The sequence below is a fragment of the Bos javanicus genome, chromosome 3 (genome assembly GCF_032452875.1).
Source record: "Bos javanicus breed banteng chromosome 3, ARS-OSU_banteng_1.0, whole genome shotgun sequence".
NCBI lineage: Eukaryota > Metazoa > Chordata > Mammalia > Artiodactyla > Bovidae > Bos > Bos javanicus.
This window is the reverse complement of record NC_083870.1, coordinates 112,946,581-112,972,353: the sequence shown is the minus strand read 5'-3', so window position 1 is coordinate 112,972,353 and position 25,773 is coordinate 112,946,581. Positions and strand designations below refer to the sequence as shown.

General features: G+C 45.4%; 1 protein-coding gene across 4 annotated transcripts in view; it reads left to right on the top strand.

The window, feature by feature from the left end:
• The window catches only part of NGEF (neuronal guanine nucleotide exchange factor), a 128,146-nt gene that overhangs the window by 29,571 nt on the left and 72,802 nt on the right, over positions 1 to 25,773 (top strand). For 2 of the 4 annotated variants that reach the window (XM_061412643.1, XM_061412641.1), the window contains 2 exons: positions 4,666 to 4,995; positions 9,102 to 9,216. In XM_061412643.1, coding sequence (XP_061268627.1) covers positions 4,851 to 4,995; positions 9,102 to 9,216 — 260 coding nt within the window. In that variant the 5' untranslated portion in view covers positions 4,666 to 4,850. Of the gene's footprint in view, positions 1 to 191; positions 540 to 4,665; positions 4,996 to 9,101; positions 9,217 to 25,773 lie in introns of those variants that run through there. The other 2 variants (XM_061412642.1, XM_061412644.1) reach the window with 2 other exon arrangements.

The following is a 25,773-nucleotide window of genomic DNA, read 5'->3' as shown; positions in this document are numbered from 1 at the left end:
CCTGACCTCCCAGGCAACTGACTCATGCAGGGAGGCCCCCTGGCCCTCAGCCCAGTGCCCGGAGGTCTATTGGTCACTCTTGGCTCATGTACCAGCAGCCACACAGCTAGCAAGAAGAGAGGACCTGCCTTCACTTACCCAGGCCAGCCTTCAGCCAGTCCTTACAACAGCATCTTCTGACCCCATCACAGGTTCCCCCAACAAAGTCAGGCAGATGTGGAGTGTTCTTTGCTGTACCTTTTACCAGCTGTGCAATCCTGGGCAAGTGACCAAAGCTGCAGCTTCCTTATCTACGAAATGATGTTAATGATCACCTGCACTTCACAGAAGGAACTCAATCATTCATTCGTTGTTGTAAGCAGCACGTATTTACGGCATGCTGTTGTGTGCTGGGCACCAGGAACAGCAGTGAGCAAAACAGACCGAGTCCTGCCCGTCTGGAGCTTCTTAAGGAGGGAGTGTGGGCTGACACGGAACAGATATGTGGACGCTGTGCCAGCAGGTGCCAGACGTAGGCAACACGACACCAATGCTTACGAGTGAGTGAGTGAATGAATGAATGGACGCTACACGGTTTTGCCATAAGGGCCCCCTTCCAATCACAAAGCCACCCCCCAACACTTCCACCCTGAAGCCACCTGGAACAGGAAGATATGGGGCTTAAAGCTACTGGGAGTTTAAGAAAAATAATTGAAGACCAGGGAGGGCTGTCGGGCTTTCCAGCATTTAATGGATATGCAAGAAGTGTAGCAATTATAAAACCATTGCAAAGCTAGAACACATCGGCCTGAAATAGGCAGTAATTGAGGTGGAATCAGAATTGTTTTTTCTAGGTTTCACAAATTATGTGTTTGCATGTGTACGTGTGTGTGTGTGGTGTCTTAAGGATGGAATACATTTTTTCAGGCTTTCCAAGCTCTCTCATTTAAAGATAATGATAGGGACATTTGGGGACATTCTCCAGGGTTCCCGTCACCATGAGGTTCTCTCTGAGGGCTCTCTGAGTCACCCCGGATCACAGAATTTGAAATCTGGCTAAAGCGAAAGTGAAAGTGTTAGTCACTCAGTTGTGTCTGACTCCCTGTGACCCCGTGAACTGTAGTCCATCAGACTCCTCTGTCTATGGGATTCTTCAGGCCAGAACACTAGAGTGGGTTGCCATTCCTGTCTCCAGGGGATCTTCCCGACTCAGGGATCAAACCTGGTTCTCCTGTGTTGCAGACAGATTCTTAACTATCTGAGCCACCAAGAAAACCCTGAGGCTTGGCTAAAGAGCCCCCAAGAACACCCAGCCAACCCCGTGTTTCCCGGATAGGAAACTGAGGCCCTGATTTGCCCCGTGTAAGTAGGTGGTTATAAGCAGCTGGAAATGGAGATTCAAACCTAAGTTTCCTGACTCCCAGCAGAGAGCCCTTCATGATATATTGTGTTAGCTTCCACGAATTCATAATGCTGGCTATCGTTACTGATAGAACTGGGCTGCGTGACGAATGCACCACACCAGCCAAAGGAAGCCAGACACCAAAGGCTGCAATTCTTCCGACACAATAGTCATGAAAAGGCCAACTAGGGGAAGAGATACAGGTCAGTGGTCTCTGGGGGCCAGGGGCAGGGGAGGGGCTGACTCTGGTGGCACACAAGGGAATTTCAGGGTGACCGAATGTCCTGTGTCTCCACTGTGGCTACATAAACTGTTTGTCAAAACTCAGAACCATACAGTTAACAAAGACACATTCCACTGCATAGAAAGTATACTTTAATTTTTTTTTGAACAGCCTAAAATAATGGGGCTTCACTGGTGGCTCAGATGGTAAAGAATCTGCCTGCAGTGCAGGAGACCTGGCTTCAGTCCTTGGGTTGGAAAGATCCCCTGGAGGAGGGAATGGCAACCCACTCTAGTATTCTTACTTGGAGAATTCCATGGACTGAGGAGTCTGGCGGGATCCATGGGATCACACAGAGTCGGACACGCCTGAGCGACTTTTTCACTTTCAAAATAATAATGATGGTGATAACAATAATAATAGTAACCTTGAAGGCCAAAGGGCTGCCAAGCTGTAGGGGCCTTCAAGGTGCCCCACTGTCAGAGCAGGAGATGCTCTGAAACCAGCGTGCTGCGAGCCCAAGCTGGCTTCTCTCCCACTCCACACCAGCCCGCCCAGTCATCCCAAGCCCCAACGGCCCTTGGGACGGTCCCCTCCCTGCTCCTCCCAGAACCATCTTGAGTCACAGATCCTCTCACACAGCTGCCCCACCCTCGCCACCCCCGGGTGATACACCTGTGTGATGCCTCCCAGCCCAGCCTGCCCGGAGCCTCCAGGATCCCACTACCTCCTCCCTCACAGTCCTCAAGAATGCAGTAGAAACTCCCCAACCCAGTTCAGAAACCTCCTCAGACTGGCCCCAGCACATGCTTCACTCCTGCATTACCTGCCCACGGGATGCCTGCCTGCTTACTGCCCCCTGATCAACTCTAAGTTGACAACAGCCTCAGGATGGAAGTGTCTAGGCCCTGGGCCTGGGAGGCCCAGGTCAGGGGCATAGGTCAGAGTCACTGAGTCCTAGAGTCCCAACAGTCTCTGTCTGGACTCCTCCAGTGACCCAGGAATTCACGGCCACCTTCAGACAGCTCTGAAATCCACAGCTGGATTCTGTCCTTGCCTGTGGTCCTCATTCCAGTGCCTCCTGTCCCAAGCCCCAGAGGCCATAGCTGTAATGACCTTGTCCCTCCGGGGGCTCCTCTGCTCGCCCACTCAGCCCCTTTGTGGACGGGCAGGTCCTCACCAGAGCATAGAGCAGGGGTCCCCGCTCACCTGGCCGGGACAGAACCATCCCATCCTCTCCCCTTCTATGTCATCATCCGAAAACAGTTGAACTTTCTTTGTAGTTACATCTTGCTGACTCCAGGGCCTCCCACATAGCTTAGTCAGTAAAGAATCTGCCTGCAATGCAGGAGACCTGGGTTTGATTTCTGGGTTGGAAAGATCCCCTGGAGAAGGAAGTGGCAACCCACTCCAGTATTCTCGCCTGGAGAATCCCATGGACAGAGGAGCCTGGTGGGCCGTACAGTCCATGGGGTCGTGAGAGTCAGACACAACTTAGCAACTAAACCACCCTTGCTGACTCAGGTTAAACCTGCTTTCAGTGAAAATCGCCCAACCTGCCCACCAGCTGTGGGTTCCTTGCTGCGTCTGTAATAAACGATGCCCTCCCAGGTGCCAGCACCTAAATGTGACCTCTTAGCCCCTGCTCTCTCCTCTCTGGCTACCTGAAATTACAGCCAGGGACTTCCCTGGTGGCTCAGTGATAAATAACCTGCCTGCAGGGGACATGGCTTCGGTCCCTGGTCTGGGAAGATCCCAGAGCAACTAAGCCTGGAAGCCGCAACTGCTGATCCTGACCCTAGAGCCTGTGCTCGACAACAAGAGAAGCCACTGCAGTGAGAAGCCTGGCGCCGTAATGAAGAGTACCCCCAACTCACCACAACTAGAGAAAGCCCACACGTGGCAACCAGCCAAGACCCAGCACCGCCAAAAATAAAGAAACGATGTTTTTTTTTAATGCAGCCAGATTCTCCAAGGGACGCCGGGCTTAGCCAGCAGGACAGCGCCTGTCCGATCGCTCCCACGGTGCACACCTGGCATTTACGGATCAGAGACCTGGATGCTGGGACCATGGGGGTCTTGCTGGGGCTGCATAGTTGACCTCGACAGTGAAGGAACTCCCGCTGCCCCCAACTGAGCTTCCTTAGGGCAGGTTCCCATCTTAACGCTTGTCAGTCTTTAACACCGTAGTGCTCCAGTCTCTGGGCTGATTCTTTGTGTGTGTGTGTGTGTGTGTGTGTGCACGTGTGCACTCAGTCGTGTTCAACTCTTTGTGACCCCACGGACTGTGGCCCACCAGGCTTCTCTGTCCATGGGATTCTCCAGGCAAGAATACTGGAGTGGGTTGCCATGCCCTCCTCCAGGAAATCTTCCTGACCCAGGGGTCAAACCCAAGTCTCTGGCGTTTCCTGCATTGGCAGGTGGTCTCTTTACCACTGCGCCACCCGAGGAGCCCATGGTCACCCTAGAAGGAGGTAATGGTTCTGTTACTCCAACTGAGGGGGTAACCATGGGATTAGGGATGCCTTGTGCTTCCTGAAGCTGCTGGACAACCTCATCTTATCAGAGAGGCCACTAAGCCACCAACCAGACTTGGCTCCCAGTGGACGGCAAGAGGATTGCTCTTGCAGGGTTCAGACTTCCCATCTCTAAATTTACTGTCTCGGGACCCGTCACTCGCTGACAGCCCTTCCTATTCTTCCCACAGCTCTTTCTTTTTTGGGTCCATACATCTTCCTTTCCTCCCCGCACTGGTTTTGCTACCCTGTCTTGAATTATTCAGCAAATGTTTACTTGCAAGTTAGCTCCACAAGCCACTTTCAGCATTTTCCTCATAAGTGCAGCTTCTGAGTAGAATGAACAAACCTCAATTATAAAATGAGACATGAATGCATCTAAATTGCTGTGGTTAAACTTAATTTTTGTTGACAAAGATGTGGTTCGCCAGGATGCACAGATTATTGCAAATTTCATCAAATCTGAATGGGAGCAGAATTCCATGTTCTGCATGGAAACTTTAGCCTGATGACCCTGACGGAAAACTGGTCTCTTTATCTTCTAGAGCACTCAAAACTAAGGGTGTTGGAGAAAGGTTACTGATCTCTAGTCATCCTGCCCAGAAACAATCAGACTTATTTCAGTGGAAACCAGGGACTCTGAGGACTTGGAGAAGCTGCAGAAGAAATCAGTGAGTGGTTCATGGGCGGTTGATGAGCCGGCCAGTGTGAGACCTGAGGTCCAGCGAGAATGCCCCATACCGACCAGGAGGCACAAGACAAAGCATCCCATACCAAGCCAATCCAGAGAAACTCCACCTTCAATCGCGCCGTGAGACTCAGAAGCAGAGGCAAAGCCAGAGGCACTTCTGAGGGGAACCCCGACCACCCAGCAGGTCAGTACCAGGCACGGCGGTCACAGCTGCTGGTTAATATCCAGCTGGAGTCAGTGGGGCTGAAAGGCCCCTATTAAATGAAAGGAGAATAAAAGGCATCGAGAATGATCAAGGACAGGACCAATAAGGTGGAACTTTCTAAAGCCGTTATCCAAAGAATTCAAATTCCCCCAATAAGATGATGCAGATACTACAGGAGGAAGTTTTGACCCAAATGATCCAATAGGACTGGCTTCTATTTAAAAGAGATGTCTTGTTCCAGGGCTCAGTACACCCCCAGATTCCATACGTTCTAGGAGGGAGCCTTGGTGCTGTCTACGTGTACGGATGTCCGGGAACGTGTGTTTCCTGGGTGGTGAGAGTCTATCCTGTTCTCTCTCCATCGCCATGATAGCCAGAGAGTTTCTTTTGCCCTGAAAATGTATGAGATTAATACCTTGGGATTAATGCTGGGAAAGATTGAGGGCAGGAGAAGAAGGTGGCGACAGAGGACGAGATGGTTGGATGGCATCACCAACTCAATGGACATAAGTTTAAGCAAACTCCGGGACATAGTGAAGGACAGGGAAGCCTGGTGTGCTGCCATCCCTGGGGTCACAAAGAGTTGGACATGACAGTGGCTGAACAACAACAATACCTTGGGAATAGCTTTACAGCAGGATCCCTTCATTTTTTTTTTTTTTTTGGCCTCGCTGCATGGCAAATGGGATCCTAGTTCCATGAGTTCCCAGAGCAGGGATCCAACCTGAGACCCCCACTTTGGAAGCATGGGGTCTTAACCACTGGACCCCCAGGGAAGTCCCTTTCCCTTAATCTTTTAAACCAGTTCCTGGCACATTTTATGTAGCATATTCAAAGCATATTTGTTGAGCAGAATAAGCCCAGAAACGCTTACAAATGGGGTTTGTCAGAGCTGAGCCCCCTCTGCCGGTGGCTGGCCTAGGGGCTGGGTAGGCAGCATGCTGGGGTTGTAGAGAGGGTGACAGTTTCTTAGCCTCTGGGAAACAGGCAGCGTGCTGCCCTGCGTGTGCTGGGGAGACCTTAACTGGTCCCAAAACTTGCACTAAAATCTGTCGAGTAGCCTTTTGCCACATGTCAACCCACCCTTAAAACATAGAGACGGAATTAATGATGTTTATTATTTCTCTTGATTCTGGGGGTTGATTGGATGGCTTCTAGCTCCAGGCCACTTTCTCTGACCTCTGCAGTGGACTGGCAGCTCAGCTGGGGTTAGAAGGTCCAGGACAGCCTCTTGGGCCGCTAGGGAGTGGGTTGGTCCCAGAGGGCCTCAGCTGGGACTGTCTGTCTCCGCTCCCCGTGGTCGCTCGCCCTCCAGCAGGCTAGCTCGGCTTGTCCACGAGGTGGCAGGTTCCCAGAGAGCAGGAGCAGAGGCCGCCAGGTCTTGAGACCCAGGCCAGAGCCCAACAGTCGCTTCCACCACAGTCTATGGCCCACGCAGTTCACAAGGCCAGTCCAGAAGAAAGCAGATGGAGAAACTGACTCCACTGCTCGATGGAAGGAGCAGCAAAGGAAGTGTGGTGGTCTGCCATCGACCACAAACAGAATCGTGTGTTGAGTACCATGCGAAGCAAGAGAAATACAGTGATGGGAAGACTATAGTCATGGGAGCAGGGTGGTTGATACACTACATTACTCTCTCAACTTTTGTATATGTTTGAAAATTCCCATAAGAGTTAAAAGCAGGGACTTCCCTGGTGGTCCTGTGGTTAAGAATCTGCCTTGCAGTGCAGGGGATGTGGGTTCAATCCACAGTTGGGGAACAAAGATCGCTCATGCCACGGACCTAGTGAGCCCGTGTGCCACAACCAGAGAATCCAGGAACTGCAACAAGGACCCTGTGCGCTCCAACTAAGATCCAATGCAGCCACAGAAATAAATATAATTTTTAAAAGAATTAAAAGCACATAGTCACATACAAAGAAGTGGGAGTCTCTGCCCTTTGAGAAAAGCCACAATACTGTAATGATGTCATTTTATTGCAAGCAATGCGTCAAAGTTTACAAGAGAAGTAAAGGCAAAGAACTAGACCCTTCCCCACAAAGATGATATTTTAGGTGAGCCTTGAGGGTTGCATTAAGACATGGCCAGAAACAATAGCAGCTAACTTGTTTGAGCACTTGTAGGTACTCGGTGGCTGAGGTATGCAGGCATTTCAATGTGGTTCCTCCCATACCCATTTTACTGGTTAAAAAAAAAAAAAACTGAGACCCAGAGAGATTGGGTCACTTATCCCAGATCATGCAGCTAGTGAACGATATGGCTTGAACCAGAGTTCACATTCTTCTGGTTCCAGAGCCTGGGCAGAGAAGAGGGTTAGACAAGCTCTGTCCAACAGAAACACAGTGAAAGCCACATAAGTCATTTAAATTTTTGTAATATTAAAAAGTAAAGAAATGAGTAAAATTGATTTTAACAATGCATTTTATTTAACCCATTACATCCAAAATACCATCACTTTATCATGTAGTCAATAATCAATATAAAAATTAGTAATGAGATATTTTATATTCCTTTTTTTCCACTGTTGTGAAAATCTGTTGAGTATTTTATTCTTACAGTCTCTCTCAATTTGCATATTAAATTTTCACTGGAAATTCTCGATCTGGATTTAGATTTCATAAAATGCACAGTTAAAGAGTCGTTTACAGCCAGAAAAGATATTAAATGTACAGCCAGAAGTTAAAGTAGAGACAATCCTCAAATTACTCCAAATATCCTCAAAAGTTTTCCAATAATGAAATTGACTCTCTTTTTTACATTCAAATTTAAATTAGCTTAAATTTTTTTTTTAATGAAGAATTTACTTCTTTAGTCACACAAGCCACGTTTCAAGTATGCCCCATGGAGTTATCAGCTACCCCACTGGGGACTTATTAGAGAGTAGCAAGCAGGAGAGAGCAGATACAGCTGTCCAGGGTCAGGGTGGGGGTCTTCCTGAGCAGAAGAAAAGGTGGTTGTGGGACTGTGTCTGAGATGAGGGTGGAAGGGAAATGGGATTGATGATGGGGGAATCCACCTGCCAATGCAGGAGACGTAAGAGATGTGGGTTCCATCCCTGGGTTGGGAAGATCCCTTGGAGGAGGGCATGGCAACTCACTCCAGTATTCTTGCCTGGAGAATCCATGCACAGAAGAGGCTGGCAGGCTACAGTCCACAGGGTCACAAAGACTCGGACACAACTAAAAGCATTTAGCATGCGTGAGCCTCAAGTTTGTGGCCTCTAAGCCGAACGAAGGCTGCTGACCCCAGTGTAGACACAGGGACCACGGCGCCTCCTCCCACAACCAAAGACACCATTGACGTCCAGACTGTAAATACTCTCATTAGACTCACAGTTTTATTTGTAAAGTGAATCCCTCATTTCGCCTCTCAAGACAGCCCAGCATCCCCTGATCCAGGGTCCAAGGAGAAAACACTCTTCTGCTAAGGAGCAGACAGAACAGACCACCCAGCACCAGGTTTCTCCCTTCCACCCCCTGACAAGGAAAGGAGCTGGTGCTCTGAGTCAGCGGTTTGTGATCTGGGTCTGGAAGGTGAGGACAATCTCCGTTTTACTTGCTGAGGGGTATCCACTCAAAGTCATAGTAGAACATTAACTGACAACCCCACCTAAGCTGATCTGACACTCTAGGGGAGGTGATTTATTACTTAACATCTATTAGGACTCCGACATTGTAAAGTTAGATGTTAAACAACTGGTAAATTGCAAAGGATTTTGTCCAGTAGAAAGGATAAGACCAGTGGTTATGGTTCTATTGTCCTCTGAGACATTAACCAGGTTTGTATCCAAGTTTTCAGGTTCATTCATGATTTTCTTTTTTCGACTGTGCATGCACGGATGGATGGATACATGCATGGCTATGAAATTTCTGGTACTGTAAGTATGATTTTCATAGCGATGGCATTCCAGGTCATTTAATAGAGCACAGAGAGTGGCAATTTCCCCTTCAGGGGCTTGAGGGGAAGGGCATCCTTTTCACTCCACTTCCTTCCCTTCTCAGGGTGACAGCTGCTACAGTCTCTTAGAATTGCCTGAATAGGGGAGATACACGTTTCTAACTCCCTACGTTTCTCACACGTCACAGATCCACTGGAAAATGAGAACTCTGTCAATGAACCCCTGACCTTGAATTTGCCGCAGAGCAGAAAGCACCTCTGGAGGATACCAATCCAGACAGACCCAGGAGCCAAGAGAACAAGGTAAGGGACAGCAAATCCAGAGGGGTTGGTTCATGAAACAGTGTAACAGGGTTTGATCTGCAAAGTCTTGGCAGAGCTACAAGAATGTCTTGTGTTTAAAAAATAACACAAGTGTTTTAGTTGTTCATATTTTTAAAAACTCTACAATTTCCTTAAAAAAAAAAAAAAGCTCCACTGTTACTCTCCTATCACAAAATTAGGAAACTTGAGATACTAAACACAAGAAAACTCACCGCATCATCACCACCACCCAGAGGTTTTTGCATGTTCTCTCTTCATAAATTGGGATCTTATATACATGTCATCTTGAAACCAACTTAACAATACAGGCACACCTTGGAGATATTGAGGGTTTGGTTCTTGATCATCATAATAAAGTGAAGGTTGTAGAAGAACAAGCCACATGAATTTTTTGGTTTCCCAATGCATATAAAAGTTATGTTTATACTACATTGTGGTCTATCGGGTGTGCAATAGTAGTATGTCTACAAAACTGTACAAAATTCAACTTAAAAATACTTTATTGCTAAAAAACCCTAATCATCATCTCACAACACAAGGTTGCCACAAACCTTCAATTTGTAAAAGAAAAAAACCTTTCCCACATCTCTGAAGCACAATAAAGCAGAGTGAAGTAAAAGTATGCCTGTATATCGTATTACTAAATATTTTTCTACACCATGATTTAAAGGCTATAAAATAATCTATAGCATGATTGGATTGTGATTAACTAATCATGCTCCCATTGTTTGGATATTCGGATATTATACCAGCTAGGACTGAATTTAGCTTCTTGTAACCAAAAACCCCAAATAACACAGCCTAACAAGGCAGAGGTTTATTTCGCTCTTGTGTGAAAGAAGTCTGGAGAGTTGTGACAGCAATTTCTCAAGCCATTAAGGACCCAGGTTCCTTCTAGCTTTTCCTCCACCATCTGTCAAAATGACTACCAGAGCTCCAGCCATCACAGCCACAGTTTAGATGGAGGGAAGGAGAAAAGCAGAGGATAAGCGGGCACATGCCAGCCGAGTCTGCCCTCCTTTGAGGAGATGAAGCTTACTTAACAACTGGTGGCCAAGCTGGGTCAAAAAGTCAGTCACCTGGCCACCTCCACCTGCAAAGAAGCTGAAAAATGTGTGCTGTTTTCAAATCAGGTCTATTTCTGACCCCAGTAAATTGGTTCCACAGGAAAGAAAAAGGGAGAATGGATACAAGGGAAGCAATAGCAATTTCTGACCTGGAGGAGGTTTACGTTTTTGCTGTGTGTGTGTGTGTGTGTGTGTGTGTGTGTGTGTGTGTGTTTGCTTGTTTCTTTATTTACCTGTGCCAGGTCTCAGCTGAGGCACACAGGACCTGTGATCTTCATTGAGACATGTGAATCTTTTAGTTGTGGCATGAGAACCCTTAGTTGCAGTAAGTGGGATCTGGTTCCCCGATCAGGGATCAAATCCAGCCCCCTGCACTGGGAGCACAGAGTCCTAGCCACTGGACCGCCAGGGAGGTCCCGGTGGACTTCATTTTGCTATTTTGTAAGCTACACTATGATAAATATGATTGTGACAAGATCCTGAAGCCAATCCCTCATTATTTCATTAAGTTCATTCCTGGAAACTTCACACTCTACAAATTCCTGGATGGTTATGAGAAATTGTGTTTCCATATCTGCCCTTGGGAAGCATGGACTGGGCCGCCTGTCCCACCAGGAGGTGGCGAGGCTCCCTTTGCTTCCTAATATTACTTTCCCCACAGGGCCTCGATTTATACAGAGATATAGTAACAAGGACCTAATTTACTTACATGTAAGTATATATTACATATAATTCCTAACAGAAAGAAATGAAAAAAGGCAAAATGGTTATTGGAAGAGGCCTTACAAATAGCTGAGAAGATAAGCTAAAAGCAAAGGAGAAAAGGAAAGATATACCCATTTGAATGCAGTTTCAAAGACTAGCAAGGAGAGATAAGAAAGCCTTCCTAACTGATCAGTGCAAAGAAATAGAGGAAAACATTAGAATGGGAAAGTCTAGAGATCTCTTCAAGAAAATTAGAGATACCAAGGGAACATTTCATGCAAAGATGGCCACAATAAAGGACAGAAATAGTATGGACTTAACAGAAGCAGAAGATATTAAGAAAAGGTGGCAAGAATACACAGAAGAACTATACAAAAAGCCAGACATCCTAGAAAGAAAAGTCAAGTGGGCTTTAGGAAGCATCACTATGAACAAAGCTAATAGAGGTGATGGGATTCCAGCTGAGCTATTTCAAATCCTAAAAGACGATGCTGTGAAAGTGCTGCACTCAATATGCCAGCAAATTTGGGAAACTCAGCAGTGGCCACAGGACTGGAAAAGGTCAGTTTTCATTCCAATCCCAAAGAAAGGCAGTGCCAAAGAATGTTCAAACTACCGCACAATTGCACTCATCTCAGTTCAGTTCAGTTCAGCTCAGTCTCTCAGTTGTGTTCGATTCTTTGCAACCCCACACACTAGCAAAGTAATGCTCAAAATTCTCCAAGCCAGGCTTCAACAGTACATGAACCAAGAACTTCCAGATGTTCAAGCTGGATTTAGAAAATGCAGGTGAACCAGAGATCAAATTGTCAATATCCACTGGATCATAGAAAAACCAAGAGAGTTCCAGAAAAACATCTACTTCTGCTTTATTGACTACATCAAAGCTTTTGACTCTATGGATCACAACAAACTGTGGAAAATTCTTAAAGAGATAGGAATACCAGACCACCTGACCTGCTTCCTGAGAAATCTGTATGCAGGTCAGGAAGCAACAGTTAGAACTGGACGTGGAACAACGGACTGGTTCCAAATAGGAAAAGGAGTATGTCAAGGCTGTATATAGTCACCTTGATTATTTAACTTATATGCAGAGTATGTCATGCAAAATGCCAGGCTGGATGAAGTTCAAGCTGGAATCAAGATTGCTGGGAGAAATATCAATAACCTCAGATATGCAGATGACACCACACTTATGGCAGAAAGTAAAGAAGAATTAAAGAGCCTCAATGAAAGTGAAAAAGGAAAGTGAAAAAGCTTGCTTAAAACTCAGCATTCAAAAAACAACAAAGATCATAACATCCGGTCCCATCACTTCATGCCAAATAGATGGAGAAACAATGGAAACAGTGACACTTTATTTTCTTGGGCTCCAAAATCACTGCAGATGGTGACTGCAGCCATGAAATTAAAAGACGCTTACTCCTTGGAAGAAAAGCTATGACTAACATAGACAGCATATTAAAAAGCAGAGACATTACTTTGTCAACAAAGGTCCATCTTGTCAAAGCTGTGATTTTTCCAGTAGTCATGTATGGATGTGAGAGTTTAACCATTAAGAAAAGCTGAGAGCCAAAGAATTGATGCTTTTGAACTGTGGTGTTGGAGAAGACTCTTGAGAGTCCCTTGGACTGCAAGGAGATCCAACCAGTCAATCCTAAAGGAAATCAGTACTGAATATTCACTGGAAGGACTAATGCTGAAGCTGAAGCTCCAATACTTTGGCCACCTGATGTGAAGAACTAACTTACTGGAAAAGACCCTGATACTGGGAAAGATTGAAGGCAGGAGGAGAAGGGGACGACAGAGGATGAGATGGTTGGATGGCATCACTGACTGAATGGACATGAGTTTCAGCAAGCTCCAGGATTTGGTGATGGATATGGAGGCCTGGCGTGTTGTAGTCCATGGGGTCGCAAAGAGTCAGACAAAACTGAGCAACCAAACTGAACTGAATTATATATTAGGAGCAACTGCTTCCTGTTGTCTCTGATAAATCTCAGGAGCCAAGAACAACATCATCAGCGTCCAACCACCTACACGGGATACTCCAAGAGGCGATGAGAATGCCCATGTCAAGGGCTCAACAGGCAGGATTCAGGACACTGGCTCTTCCTCAATTATCACATAAATGTTTTCATGTCTTAACATTCAATTTTTAAAAAGAGGGTAGAGATGAGAGTAGCTGCCAGATTTTGTTCGGAGGGAATTGTCAGGGTGCCCTCAACTGTGCATTTGTCCCTATGGGAGGCTGCTCCTTGAGTCTGTCCAGGTCAGACAGACAGAGAAACAGAACCAACAGGATATGGAGAGAGAGACAGAGAGAGCTTGAGAAAGAGAGATTCATTTTAAGGATCTGGCTCCCACAACTGTGGAGGCTTGCTGAGTCGAAAATCTGCAGGGCGGGCCAGCAGTTGGGGATTACTGCTGTCGTTTGAGCCCATAGGCCATCTGCTGGCACAATTCCTTTTCACTTGGGTGAGGTTAGTCTTTTTTCTATTAAGAACTTCAGCACTTTGGATGATGAGACACATTCACATCAAGGAGGGTCATCTGCTTGACTCAAAGTCTGCTAGTTTAAGTGTTACTCTCATCCTGAAAGCACCTTCTTGGAAGAAAAGCTCTGACAAACCTAGACAGCATATTAAAAAGCAGAGACATTACTTTGTCCACAAAGGTCTGTCTAGTCAAAGCTATGGTTTTTCTGTAGTCACGTATGGATGTGAAAGTTGGACCATAAAGAAAGCTGAGAGCCAAAGAATTGATACTTTTGAACTGTGATGTTGGAGAAGACTCTTAAGAGTTCCTAGGACTGCAAGGAGTTAAGCCAGTAAATCCTAAAGGAAATCAGTCCTGAATATTCATTGGAAGGACTGATGCTGAGGCTTAAGCTCCAATTCCTTGGCCACTTGATGTGAAGTACTGACTCATAAGAAAAGACCCTGATGCTGGGAAAGATTGAAGGCAGGAGGAGAAGGGGATGACAGAGGATGAGATGGTTCGATGGCATCACTGACTGAATGGACATGAGTTTCAGCAAGCTCCAGGAATTGGTGATGGACAGGGAAACCTGGCATGCTGCAGTCCATAGGGTTGCAGAGTCGGACATGACTGAGCGACTGAACTGAACTGAACTGAAAAAACACCTTCACAGAAACATCCAGATTAATGTTTGACCAAATATCTGGGCATCGTGCCCCAGGAAAGTTGATACATCAAATTAACCAACACACTTCTCACTTTGACCCTGGTGAGGGGGGCTTCAAGAGGTTGTAGGGGTGGGGCAGAGGGGTCTTAGAAATCTCAAATGTGGGAGATACAAGACCTGGAACATCTGGAGGTGAGCCAGCTGGCAGCCTGCGTGGGAGGTGAGGGGAGAGGGCCGGGTAGCGGGTGAGGGGTATCTACACCAAAGACAAGGCAGAGGTGTGTGTTTTCTTAGAATCAAGTGTGGACCCCAAGGAAAGGAACCACCTCTGAACCACTTTGAAAAGGACTTCACCCAAAAGGCTGCCTGCTGGGGTCCAGGTGGATCTTGGCAGGAAGTGGCTATAGAAAGTTGGAGAGTCATGAGTGACCAGCTTGAGAGTTTTGTACATGCCCAAGAACTGCAGTCATAGACCACCCACCCCCAACATGGCATGTCTGAGGAGCCCCCAAAAGCTTTGGAGACCCAAAAAGCAATTAGGGGGATGGAGAGAAGACAGCATGAAGCAGAGGTTTCACAGGAGACCTGGATGGGCAGGAGTTGGTGTTCTGAAAGAGTTTTCAGATGCACTTATACCCAGAAAAAGAAGTCATTTATTTATAAGCCAGGAGTGACCAGAAAAGCTTTGCATGTGGTCTGCCTGAAATTTCACCCAAGGCTGGGCAGGCAGTTCCAACCCACAGAGCAGGCTGAAGTGGGGGTCAAGGGGGAGATGAGAACCCATCCTGTCTGCTTTCCAGTGGGTCCAGCTTGGCCCACAGAGGTCCTCTGGGTTCCTTCTGTCTTGGGCTTCACGAGGACAGAGGTTTTGGAGAACGTATCCAGGTCAGTCTCAGAAGCCCCACCGTGACCCTTGTTTCTATTATGTTTTCTGAGTTGGATTTCTATGGCCAGGTAGGTCATCATGTACCTGTAATGGAAAAGTTTTCCAGACAAAAACTTCCTGATGGGCTGTCAGGCTTCCACAGCTCTGAGTTGCCACTTTTATGTAAAGTTCAGGATATGAATCTCTCCTGGGAAACACTGCCATTCAACAGCTAATGAGCCGCCATGTCAATATTTGCTTGACATGCGATGTCTGGGGTACCGTTCCATTCTGTGTGCCGTTCCTCCTCTTCTGCTCACTCTTCATTTCACTAGCACCTTGGCATCCAGAGGCTCGGATCTTTATTTTTGTAAAGTAATTTGATCTCTGCCGTCCCCCGTATCTCTGTGTCCCTATCTTTGTGTTCTTCATATAAAGTGCCATGGTTGACTCTGAGCATCTCTTGTTCAGTGTCCATGGTCACTTTCCCAATGCTGTTAACCTTACCCATTCCTGTTAAATTCCAAAGTCCCCTTTGCTCTAAGAAAGAAAAATAATCTCTGACCCTTTGGTAACTTGTGCATGTAAATGCAAGCTTCTGATCTAAATTTGAACCCCTTCAAAAAATTTTTTTAAAAAGAGAACTCTACAATGTGCAAAGACTGGAAGCAATTGAAGAAGGACGCAAATGTTATCTCATGCTGGGCCCCAAATATTTTAGCTCTCTTTTTTGTAATTGCCATTATAGTAAATGCTTTCATAAAGGCATTTTTAATAGTACTTATTAAAATAAATTTTACATTACAACAAAACATACAAATCTTGGGTATACAGCTTGATGAATGCATCAGCTCGGGCTGCCATAACAAAATACCATGTACTGGGTACTTAGACCACAGAAATTGGTTTCTCACAGTTCTGGAGGCAGAAGTCCTAGATCATGGCTCCAGTATGGTCGGGTTCTTGGAGGACTCTCTTCCTGGCTTGCAGACAGCTGCCTTCTCGCTGTGTCCTCACATGGTGGGAGGGAGAAAGTGAGTTCTGGTCTTTTCCTCTTCATGGGAGCCCCACCTTCCCAAAGACGCCCTCTCCAAATACCATCACACTGGGAGTCAGGGCTTCAGCATAAAAATTTGGGGCAGAGGTGGTGGATTACAATTCAGTCCATAGCCATGAATGTTTACATACATATACACCCACTTAACCATGAACCAGGCCAAGATCTAGAACATTAGGCATGAAGCTAAAACCCTTTTCCTGTTAATAACCATCCCTTCTCAGTCAGAAACATCTTCTGGTTTAGTACCATTAGATTAATTTTGCTGGCTCCTGAACTTCATAAAAATAGGATCGTACAGTATGTCATCATGATGTCTCTCTCACTTGGCTCAACATATTTGAGATTCATGTTCATGTGTGTGTGTGTGTATAAGACTGTTCTTTTATTGCTGAGAATTATTACCACAATTTGTTTATCCATCCTTCTGTTAATGAATATTTGGAGCGTTTCTAATTTTTAACTATTACAAAGTTGCTATGAATGTTCCTAGAAATGTCTTTTTATGGATGTATGTATTCATTTCTCCAGTGTGTCCCCAGAAGTGGAAGTGTTGGGTCTTAGGATAGGTGTTAATATGTGTTAACATTAATGTTGGTGACTCAGACAGTAAAGAATCTGCCTGCAGGAATCTCTGCAGGAGACCCGGGTTTGATCTCTGGGTCAGGAAGATCCCCTAGAGACAAGAATGGCTACCCACTCCAGTATTATTGCCTGGAGAATCCCATGGACAGAGTAGCTGGGCAGGGTACAGTCCATGGGGTCAAAAAGAATCAGACACGACTGAGCGACTAAGCATGCACACAACATTAATAGTTAATGTTATTAGAGACAGCCGAGTAATTTTTCAAAATGATTGATTGACTATTTTATACTCCTATCAGCAAGATAAAGTTCTGGTTGCTCTAGAGTCTCACCAGTGCTTGGAATTGTCAGTCTTTGTAACTATATCCACTCTAATACATTGTGGTTTCTCACTGTGGTTTTAAGTTTTATTTCGCCTGATGACTCATGATGTTGTATGTTTGTTGGCCATTCATGTATCTTCTTATGTGAAGTTCTTGTTCAAGTTTTTTGCCCATTTATTATTATTATTTCTTAATTTGTTGGATACTTTATACTTCTTGACCACAAGCCCTTGATCAGATAAATGAATTGCAAATACATTCTACTAGTCTGTGGCTTATCTTTTAACTGTCCTGTTTTTTAAAGAGCAGACATTTTGACAACTAACATCATTTTTTCCTTTTATTGTTTGTCCTTTTCCATTCTAAGAAAGATTTGAGTACTTCAAAGATATTCTCCTATGCTTTTCTTAGGGATGTTTTATACTTTTTAACATTTAGGTCTATGGTCCATATAGATATCCACTTGCTCTGGCATCATTAAAAAGAACTCCTGGGCTCTCCCAATGAATTGCTTTCGTGTTTTCTCTGGTTTTGATTTTGCTTTTCCAAAAATCCACTGACTGTAGACTCATGGGTCTTCTCTGGACTTTTATTCTGTTTCATTGATCTAATTGTCTTTCTTTATGCCAATGTTCAGAGAAGGCAATGGCACCCCACTCCAGTACTCTTGCTTGGAAAATCCCATGGACCGAGGAGCCTGGTAGGCTGCAACCCATGGGGTCGCTAAGAGTCGGACACGACTGAGCGACTTCACTTTCACGCATTGGAGAAGGGAATGGCAACCCACTCCAGTGTTCTTGCCTGGAGAATCCCAGGGATGGGGGAGCCTGGTGGGCTACCATCTATGGGGTCGCACAGAGTCGGACACGACTGAAGTGACTTAGCATAGCATGCCAGTGTTACACTGTCTTAGATACTGTAGCTTTATGATAAGTTTTAAAATCTGGTAGAGTAAACCCTCCTACTTTATTCTTTTTTGAGATTGTCTTGGCTATTTTAAGTTGTTCACATTTCCATATAAATTTTAGAATCAGTTCATCAATTTATCTTCTGAAAAAAGCCTGCTAGGATTTTGGTTAAGATTACATTATCTCTATAGATAAATTTGGAGATTACTGACACCTGAAGATTGAATAATTTAAGGTACCAGTCAATGACCACGTCCTAATTTTCCATTTATTTAGGTACTCCTTAAGTTAATCCAGCAATGACTTTATAGTTTACTATAGAAGATATGTACATATTTTATTTATATTTGTTCCTAAGTATTGAATAATTTTTATCCTATTTTAAATGCTTGTGTTTTGCAATTTAATTTTTCAATTGTTTTAGTAGTGTGGGGCTTCCCTTGTGGCTCAGCTGGTAAAGAATCCGCCTGTAATTCGGGAGACCTGGGTTTAATCCCTGAGTTGGGAAGATCCTTAAAGAAGAGAAAGGCTACCCACTCCAGTATTCTGGCCTGGAGAATTCCATAGACAGTCCATGGGATCACAAAGAGTCAGACACGACTGAGTGACTTTCACTTCCACTTTTAGTAGTATACTTAAATGTAGTTAATCTCTGCGTGTTCACTCAGTATCCTGTGACCTTCATTAAGGTCACTTGTAGCTCTATTGTATATTCCTTTGGATTCTCCATGCACTCAATCCTGCCTTCTGTGAATAAAGATGGTTTTAATCCTTTCTTTCCAATCATCATGACTTCTATTTGTTTTTTCATATCTTATTACACTTGTGAGGAATTCCATTGTGATATTGAAAGAAGTGGTGACAGTAGGAATCCTTGCCTCATTCTTTGGTCGCAGTTGCTTTGATTGCAAAGATTAGAGCCACATAAATTTGTTCAAGTGAAAGGGGCACATGGTAAGGATGCTGGAAGCTCAAAGAATCCAAGTAAAAGAGGTGAAACCCAACTGTATTGGAAGGGAAATGCCATCAGGAGAGACACTTCCTCCTTTCCTCAGGGTCCAAGGGACCGACTGCTTTCTGTTCTGTGGACTGCTTTATTCTCCTGCTCTCTCCTCACACCATCTTCTCTTGCTTGTCACCTTGCGTATGACCCAAAACGGCAGCCATAGCTGATATGACCTTTCAACTTGGCTCTCCACAGCCAATGGGGACTTTTGGATTTCTAAGAAAGAATTTTGAAGGAAAAGAATCTGATTAGCCATCCTTGGGCCAGGTGTTTAGCTCTGGGCCAATCAGCTAAAAAAAAAAAAAAAAAGAGGCAGGATTAATGAGGTCATTCCCACTTCAGAGGGACCTGTGCTGGGGAGAATCTTTCAGAAGTATGTGAAGGAGAGCCAGGCACCCAAAACATGTCTCATGTAGTTAAGTCTGGGTCTCCCATACAAGGGAATGCCAAAGGGGACTTGGCTGAGGTGACAAGCAGAAGAATGGAAATCAGAGTATTGTCTTCTGAGACTCAGATGGCCAAGGAGCCAGTCCTCCATGTGCTAGAAGTATGTTCTTCTTAGTGGTCAGTGCCTGTCTCCAGAAGTTCTAGAATTGTCCCCTGCTCACCCAATGGCATGCTGCAAGTCCTCTTCCATATGACCACAAGCAGGGGTTTTGGTGGGCAGTGCAGCAGGAGGGGAACACAATTACCATAGACAGATGTGCTACAAACAGGAATACTGGAAAGGAACTAATCTCTGTTGAGGGTTTTTATGCACATGAGTTTGGGTGAACTCCGGGAGTTGGTGATGGACAGGGAGGCCTGGCGTGCTGCGATTCATGGGGTCAGAAAGAGTCGGACACGACTGAGCGACTGAACTGAACTGATGTGTACTATCACTTCAAAGTCTCCCATTTCACAGATTAGAAAACTAAGACTCAAAGTTAGTAGTTAGCCTGAGGTTGCACAGCTAGTAAGACAGCCAGACCATCAATCAAAGTCTTAGACTCCACACCCCACATTCTCCCACCCCCCAAGCTGCCCTGATGGAAGTATTGGAGGATAAACTTGGCCGTGCAAAGGAGGGTGTTACTGTTGAAATGCCCACAGTGGGCAAAGCCCTAAGGTACCCCCAGTTCATCACCAGATTGGTCTCTTAGAAGTCCTCTCAAGTCAAGATGTTATAAGTTGGGTCTTTATTATAGATGCAATGTCCCAGAAATCACTTCATATCACAAAATCACCAAATTGATAAATATAGATACACACATATGAGAAAAGGATAGAATGCAAACATGTGCTTTTTATGAATTGACATTTCTATATAAAATTAAAATTTCACATAGGGTGATTTTTCTGCATGAACTGGGCATGCTGATGCTTCTTAAAGTATTTGTCCACTGACCTTCCCAGTGAAGACGTGTTTGTCTATTCCTGGCAATGACCTGAGGGAACTGCAGAAGTTTCTAATTGTTCCAAGGATGGTCAACCTGCATTAAGCATTAGATTCACCCCAGGGCTTACACTCAGGGGGCAGCCAAGGACATCCTCACTAAGCGTTAACAGCTCTGCTCTAGCTGGTCCAGCCAAACCTTCCTAATTATTAAATATTGTGACAAGTTTCCCTGGATCCAGCTCCAGAACGATCATTGCATGAAATCCCTCACTGCCATTAAAGACTCATGCGTGAAAAGACACATGTACCCCAGCATTCACTGCAGCACTATTTACAGTGGCCAGGCCATGGAAGCAACCCAGATGCCCATCGACAGATGAATGGGCAAAGAAGGTGTGGTACATATACACAATGGAATGTTATTCAGCCGTAAAAAGAATGAATTTGGGTCCGATGTAGTGAGGTGGGTGAACCTAGAGCCTGCTATACAGAGTGAAGTAAATCATAAAGAGAAATACAAATATCGTAGACTAACACATGTATATGGAATCTAGAAAAATGGTGCGGGTGAACCTATTTTCAGGGAAGGAATGGAGATGCAGATGCAGAGAATGGACGAGGGAAGGCAAGAGTGGGACGAATGGAGAAAGTAGCCTTGATGTGCATACACTATCATGTGTGAAATAGCTGGTGGGAAGCTGCTATGTAACACAAGGAGCCCAGATGGGTGCTCTGTGATGACCTAGAAAGGTGGGTTGGGGGAAGAGGAGGGGTGCTCAAGAGGGAGGTGATGTATGCATATTTATGGTTGATTTGTATTGTTGTACGGCAGAAACCAAAGCAACATTATAAAGCAATTTCCCTCCAATTAAAAAATAAATTTAAAAAAATAAGATTTCTTATCAGTAGGGAAAGAAAAAGAAAAGACTCATGAGTCTTTGAATGCTGATATGAGACAAGGACCAGTTTCCCTATAGGGAACTGTACACATTTCCATGGAAATGCAGAAGTTCTGTGTATTGTAACCCAGGGGGCAGCTTGTCAGATGTTCATAAACGCTAGTTCAGGTTGTCGCTAGCAGAGCCTCACAGTCTTTACAATCTGTAAACACTAGAAACAAATGCCGAGTCATTGCAGGTTGGGGGGCTGCCTCTTTGATTCAAAGAAGCCGTTTTAGGGTTTGCCATCAGTCAATCATTTGTGACGACACAGATCCGAAGAACTGCAGCCTGACTCTAATCAGCCTCCAGAGCTACCAATTTAGAAGAAACACAGGAGACAGAGAAGCCAGTGAAACACACTGCAGTCACAATCAACAGAATCCAGGCAGGACGGATGACCCAATTTCTCAACCAAGTACAAGCAGAAAACAAAAGTGAGGGAGCGATCCAACGGTTTTCAGGCAGCATCAACCAATTGCGACACGTAAACCTCACCTGAATCCTGTTTCAAACAAACACTCTTTCCCTTTTCTTGAGGGAAAGCTTCAAAGACAGTCAGGGAAATTTGAACTCAGGTCGGATGTTTGCTGCCACTCAGGCATGTCTGACTCTGTGCCACCCCATGGACTGCAGCCTGCCAGGCTCCTCTGTCCATGGGATGCTCCAGGCAAGAATACTGGAGCGGGTTGCCATTTCCTCTTCCAGGGGATCTTCCCCACCCAGGGACTGAACCTGAGTCTCCTGTGTCTCCTGAATTATAGGCAGATTCTTTACCTGTTGAGCCATGGGGAAAGTCCCTTGATGATGCTAAGAAATTACAAATTTTTTAAGGCGTGTTAAAGGTACGAGGGCTATTTTTAAAGTCCTTTTCTTTTAGAGATACACTCTGAAAGATTTTGGATGAAATGATAAGATATCTGGGACTTGCTTCAAAATCATGTAGGCCCAGGAAGGCGTGGGGAGGAATAAAGATGAAAGAAGATAAGCCATGAGTCTTTAACAACTGCTGAGCTGGTGAGGGGAGTTCATTATTCTTTTCTGTCTGCTTTAGTGTATGTTTGAAATTTTCCATAATAAAAAGCTGGCTTTTATTATATTTTTGAGAGCTTATTTTAAAAAATAAATAAATAAAAAGGGCTTCCAGATGTTCAAGCTGAATTTAGAAAAGGCAGAGGAACCAGAGATCAAATTGCCAACATCCGTTGGATCATCAAAAGAGCAAGAGAGTTCCAGAAAAACGTCTACTTCAGCTTTATTGACTACGGCAAAGCCTTTGACTCTGTGGATCACAACAAACTGGGGAAAATTCTTAAAGACATAGGAACACCAGACCACCTGACCTGCCTCCTGAGAAATCTGTACGCAGGTTAAGAAGCAAGTCAGAACTGGACATGGAACAACAGACTGGTTCCAAATAGGAAAAGGAGTACGTCAAGGCTGTATATTGTCACCTTACTTAGTTAACTTACATGCAGAGTACATCATGCAAAATGCCAGGCTGGATGAAGCACAAGCTAGAATCAAGATTGCAGGGAGAATATCAACAACCTCAGATATGCATATGACACCACCCTTATGGCAGAAAGCAAAGAAGAATTAAAGAACCTCTTGATGAAAGTGAAAGAGGAGAGTGAAAAAGTTGGATTAAAATTCAACATTCAGAAAACTAAGATCATGGCATCACTTCATGGCAAATAGGTGGGGAAACAATGGAAACAGTGACAGACTTTGTTTTTGGGGGCTCCAAATTCACTGCAGATGGTGACTGAAGCCATGAAATTAAAAGACTCTTGCTCCTTGGAAGAAAAGCTATGACCAACCAAGACAGCATATTAAAAAGCAGAGACATTACTTTGCCAACAAAAGTCTGTGTAGTCAAAGCTATGGTTTTTCCAGTGGTCATGTATGGATGTGAGAGTTGGACTATAAAGAAAGCTGAGCGCTGAAGAATTGATGCTTTGGAACTGTGGTGTTGGAGAAGACTCTTGAGAGTCCCTTGGACTGCAAGGAGATCCAACTAGTCAATCCTAAAGGAAATCAACCCTGAATATTTATTGGAAGGACTGATGCTGAAGCTGAAACTCCAGTGCTTTGGCCATGGGAAGAACTGGCTCATTGGAAAAGACCCTGATGCTGGGAAAGATTGAGGGCAGGAGGAGAAGGGGACGACAGAGGATAAGATGGTTGGATGGCATCACTGATTCAATGGATGTGAGTTTGAGCAACCTCCGAGAGTCAGTGATGGACAGGGAGGCCTGGCGGCCTACAGCCCATGGGGTCACAAAGAGTCAGACACAATGTAGCAACTGAACTGAGCTGCACTGGATGTAGAGAGACCCTTCAGCCCCCACTCCCATCCCCCTGCCTCTGTCCCGCTCTCCAGGAGGCTGGGCAGAATCATCAGCCCCCACCACTGATCATGGTGGCCTGGGGGTGTTGACTGTCAGACACAACTGAGCACTTATCAGCAGCAGCAGGGGCCACTGACCATAGGCTCCCTGAAAGCTGGACCATGCCGAGTTTCGTTCCCCCTGAGCACTTAGCACATGGCTGACCACCAGAAGCACTCAATATTTGCAGAGGCAGGGAGGCTCCCCGGGCAGAGGTTGCAGCCTGGGAACTTGACAAAGCCTTAAAGGCACGCTTGTGCAGACTGCTGCAGCAGGGGCCCAGGACTGCTCCAACCAAGGTTCTCACAAAGTCAGGTCATGATGTCACCGTGATAGGTAAATACAGCCCCGGCGGGAAGACAGCAGCTCTAACGTGGAAGGGTTTGCCTCCCCAGATGCCTTTTAGAGATAACCCACTTTTCCAGCTCCCCCAGAAGAACAGGAGACCCAGTACCCTCAGCAATAAGAGTGCAAACAGAGCATCGCAGGTAAACTGCCCCTCCAGCACCCCTCCACCTGGGCACTGCCAAAGCCCTGGTAGTACCATGAATGTGAACATCAGCTGTGCAACAGAAACACAGGACAGGGACACACTCAAAAGGATCTCAGGCCACTTGGACACGGTGACTGGAGAGGTTTAGATGCTCTATCTCCGAAATCGTTTCTATTCTTACACTATCTCAGAACAAATATAACTGTGACTTATGTTTCACAGTTTAGGCAGCTAATTTCATATACTTCTGACAGCTCTATCTTATTTTCAGCCTTTTGCACCATTTTTTCTCTCTGGGAGGTTGAAGGAGCTTATTTCTCACCTCCCTACCAGGCCTTGACATGGGCTGTGGGGCCAGTGGCTCTTTTAGGGTGACCTTGGGGCGGGTGTGACCCCTAGCTCTCCCCACTCCTGCTCAGCCTGCTGCTGCTAAGTCGCTTCAGTCGTGTCCAACTCTGTGCGACCCCACAGACGGAAGCCCACCAGGTTCCCTCGTCCCTGGGATTCTCCAGGCAAGAGTACTGGAGTGGGTTGCCATTTCCTTCTCCAATGCATGAAAGTGAAAATTGAAACTGAAGTCGCTCAGTCATGTCTGACTCTTAGGGACTCCATGGACTGCAGCCTACCAGGCTCCTCCGTCCATGGGATTTTCCAGGCAAGAGTACTGGAGTGGGGTGCCATTGCCTGCTCAGCCTAGAGGAGACTAGACACAGGCTTGAGAACTTGCAAGGACTCAGATCTTAAGGGGTTAAAAGGACAGTTTCTTAGACTTGTTAACTCCTTTAACATTTGAATTAATAGTAATAATAATAATATGCATTGGACTGAGCTTGATGCATGGGTTTTACCTACGTAATTATATCTTCGGTGTTTTTAACTGTTGTTATTCAGTTGCCAAGTTGTGTCCTCCTCTTTGCAACCCCATGGACTTGCAACCCCACACCAGGATTCCCTGTGCCTTACCATCTCCCGGAGTTTGCCCAAGTTCATGTCCATTGAATGAGTGATGCCATCCAACCATCTCATCCTCTGTTGTCCCCTTCTCCTCCTGCTCTCAATCTTTTCCAGCATCAGGGCCTTTTCCAATGAGTCAGCTCTTTGCATCAGGTGGCCAAAATATAGGAGCTTCAGCTTCAGCATCAGTCCTTCCGATCAGTATTCAGGACTGATTTCCTTCAGGATGGACTGCTTTGATCTCCTTGCAGTCCAAGGGACTCTCAAGAGTCTTCTCCAGCACCACAGTTTGAAAGTAACTGTTGACATCTTCCCATTTGTTAAATTGTCCTGTTAGGGTTATTTGGCCTTAATTTAGTTATTCTGGCTTATTTCCCCATCATTCTTCTGATGTTTGGGCTTCCTTACTTTGCCCTCCTCCTTGGGTGCATGTGTGGTCTCTTCAGTCCTGTCTGACACTCTGCAACCCCAGGAAGTGTGGCCCACCAGGCTCCTCTGTCCATGGGGTGCTCCAGCCAAGAACACTGGCGTAGATTGCCATGCCCTCCTCTTATCTTCCTTCTTATTCTCCCTCTACTTAAATCACCTTTTACATGTTTTCTTTTTGCATTTTACCTCTCTGGTTGTTTCCACTATTAAAATTCAGTGCTTCTGACTTTGCTTTACTATCAATTCCTTCCCTCCCCCCCTCCCATTTGGTTTTTATCTTACTATTT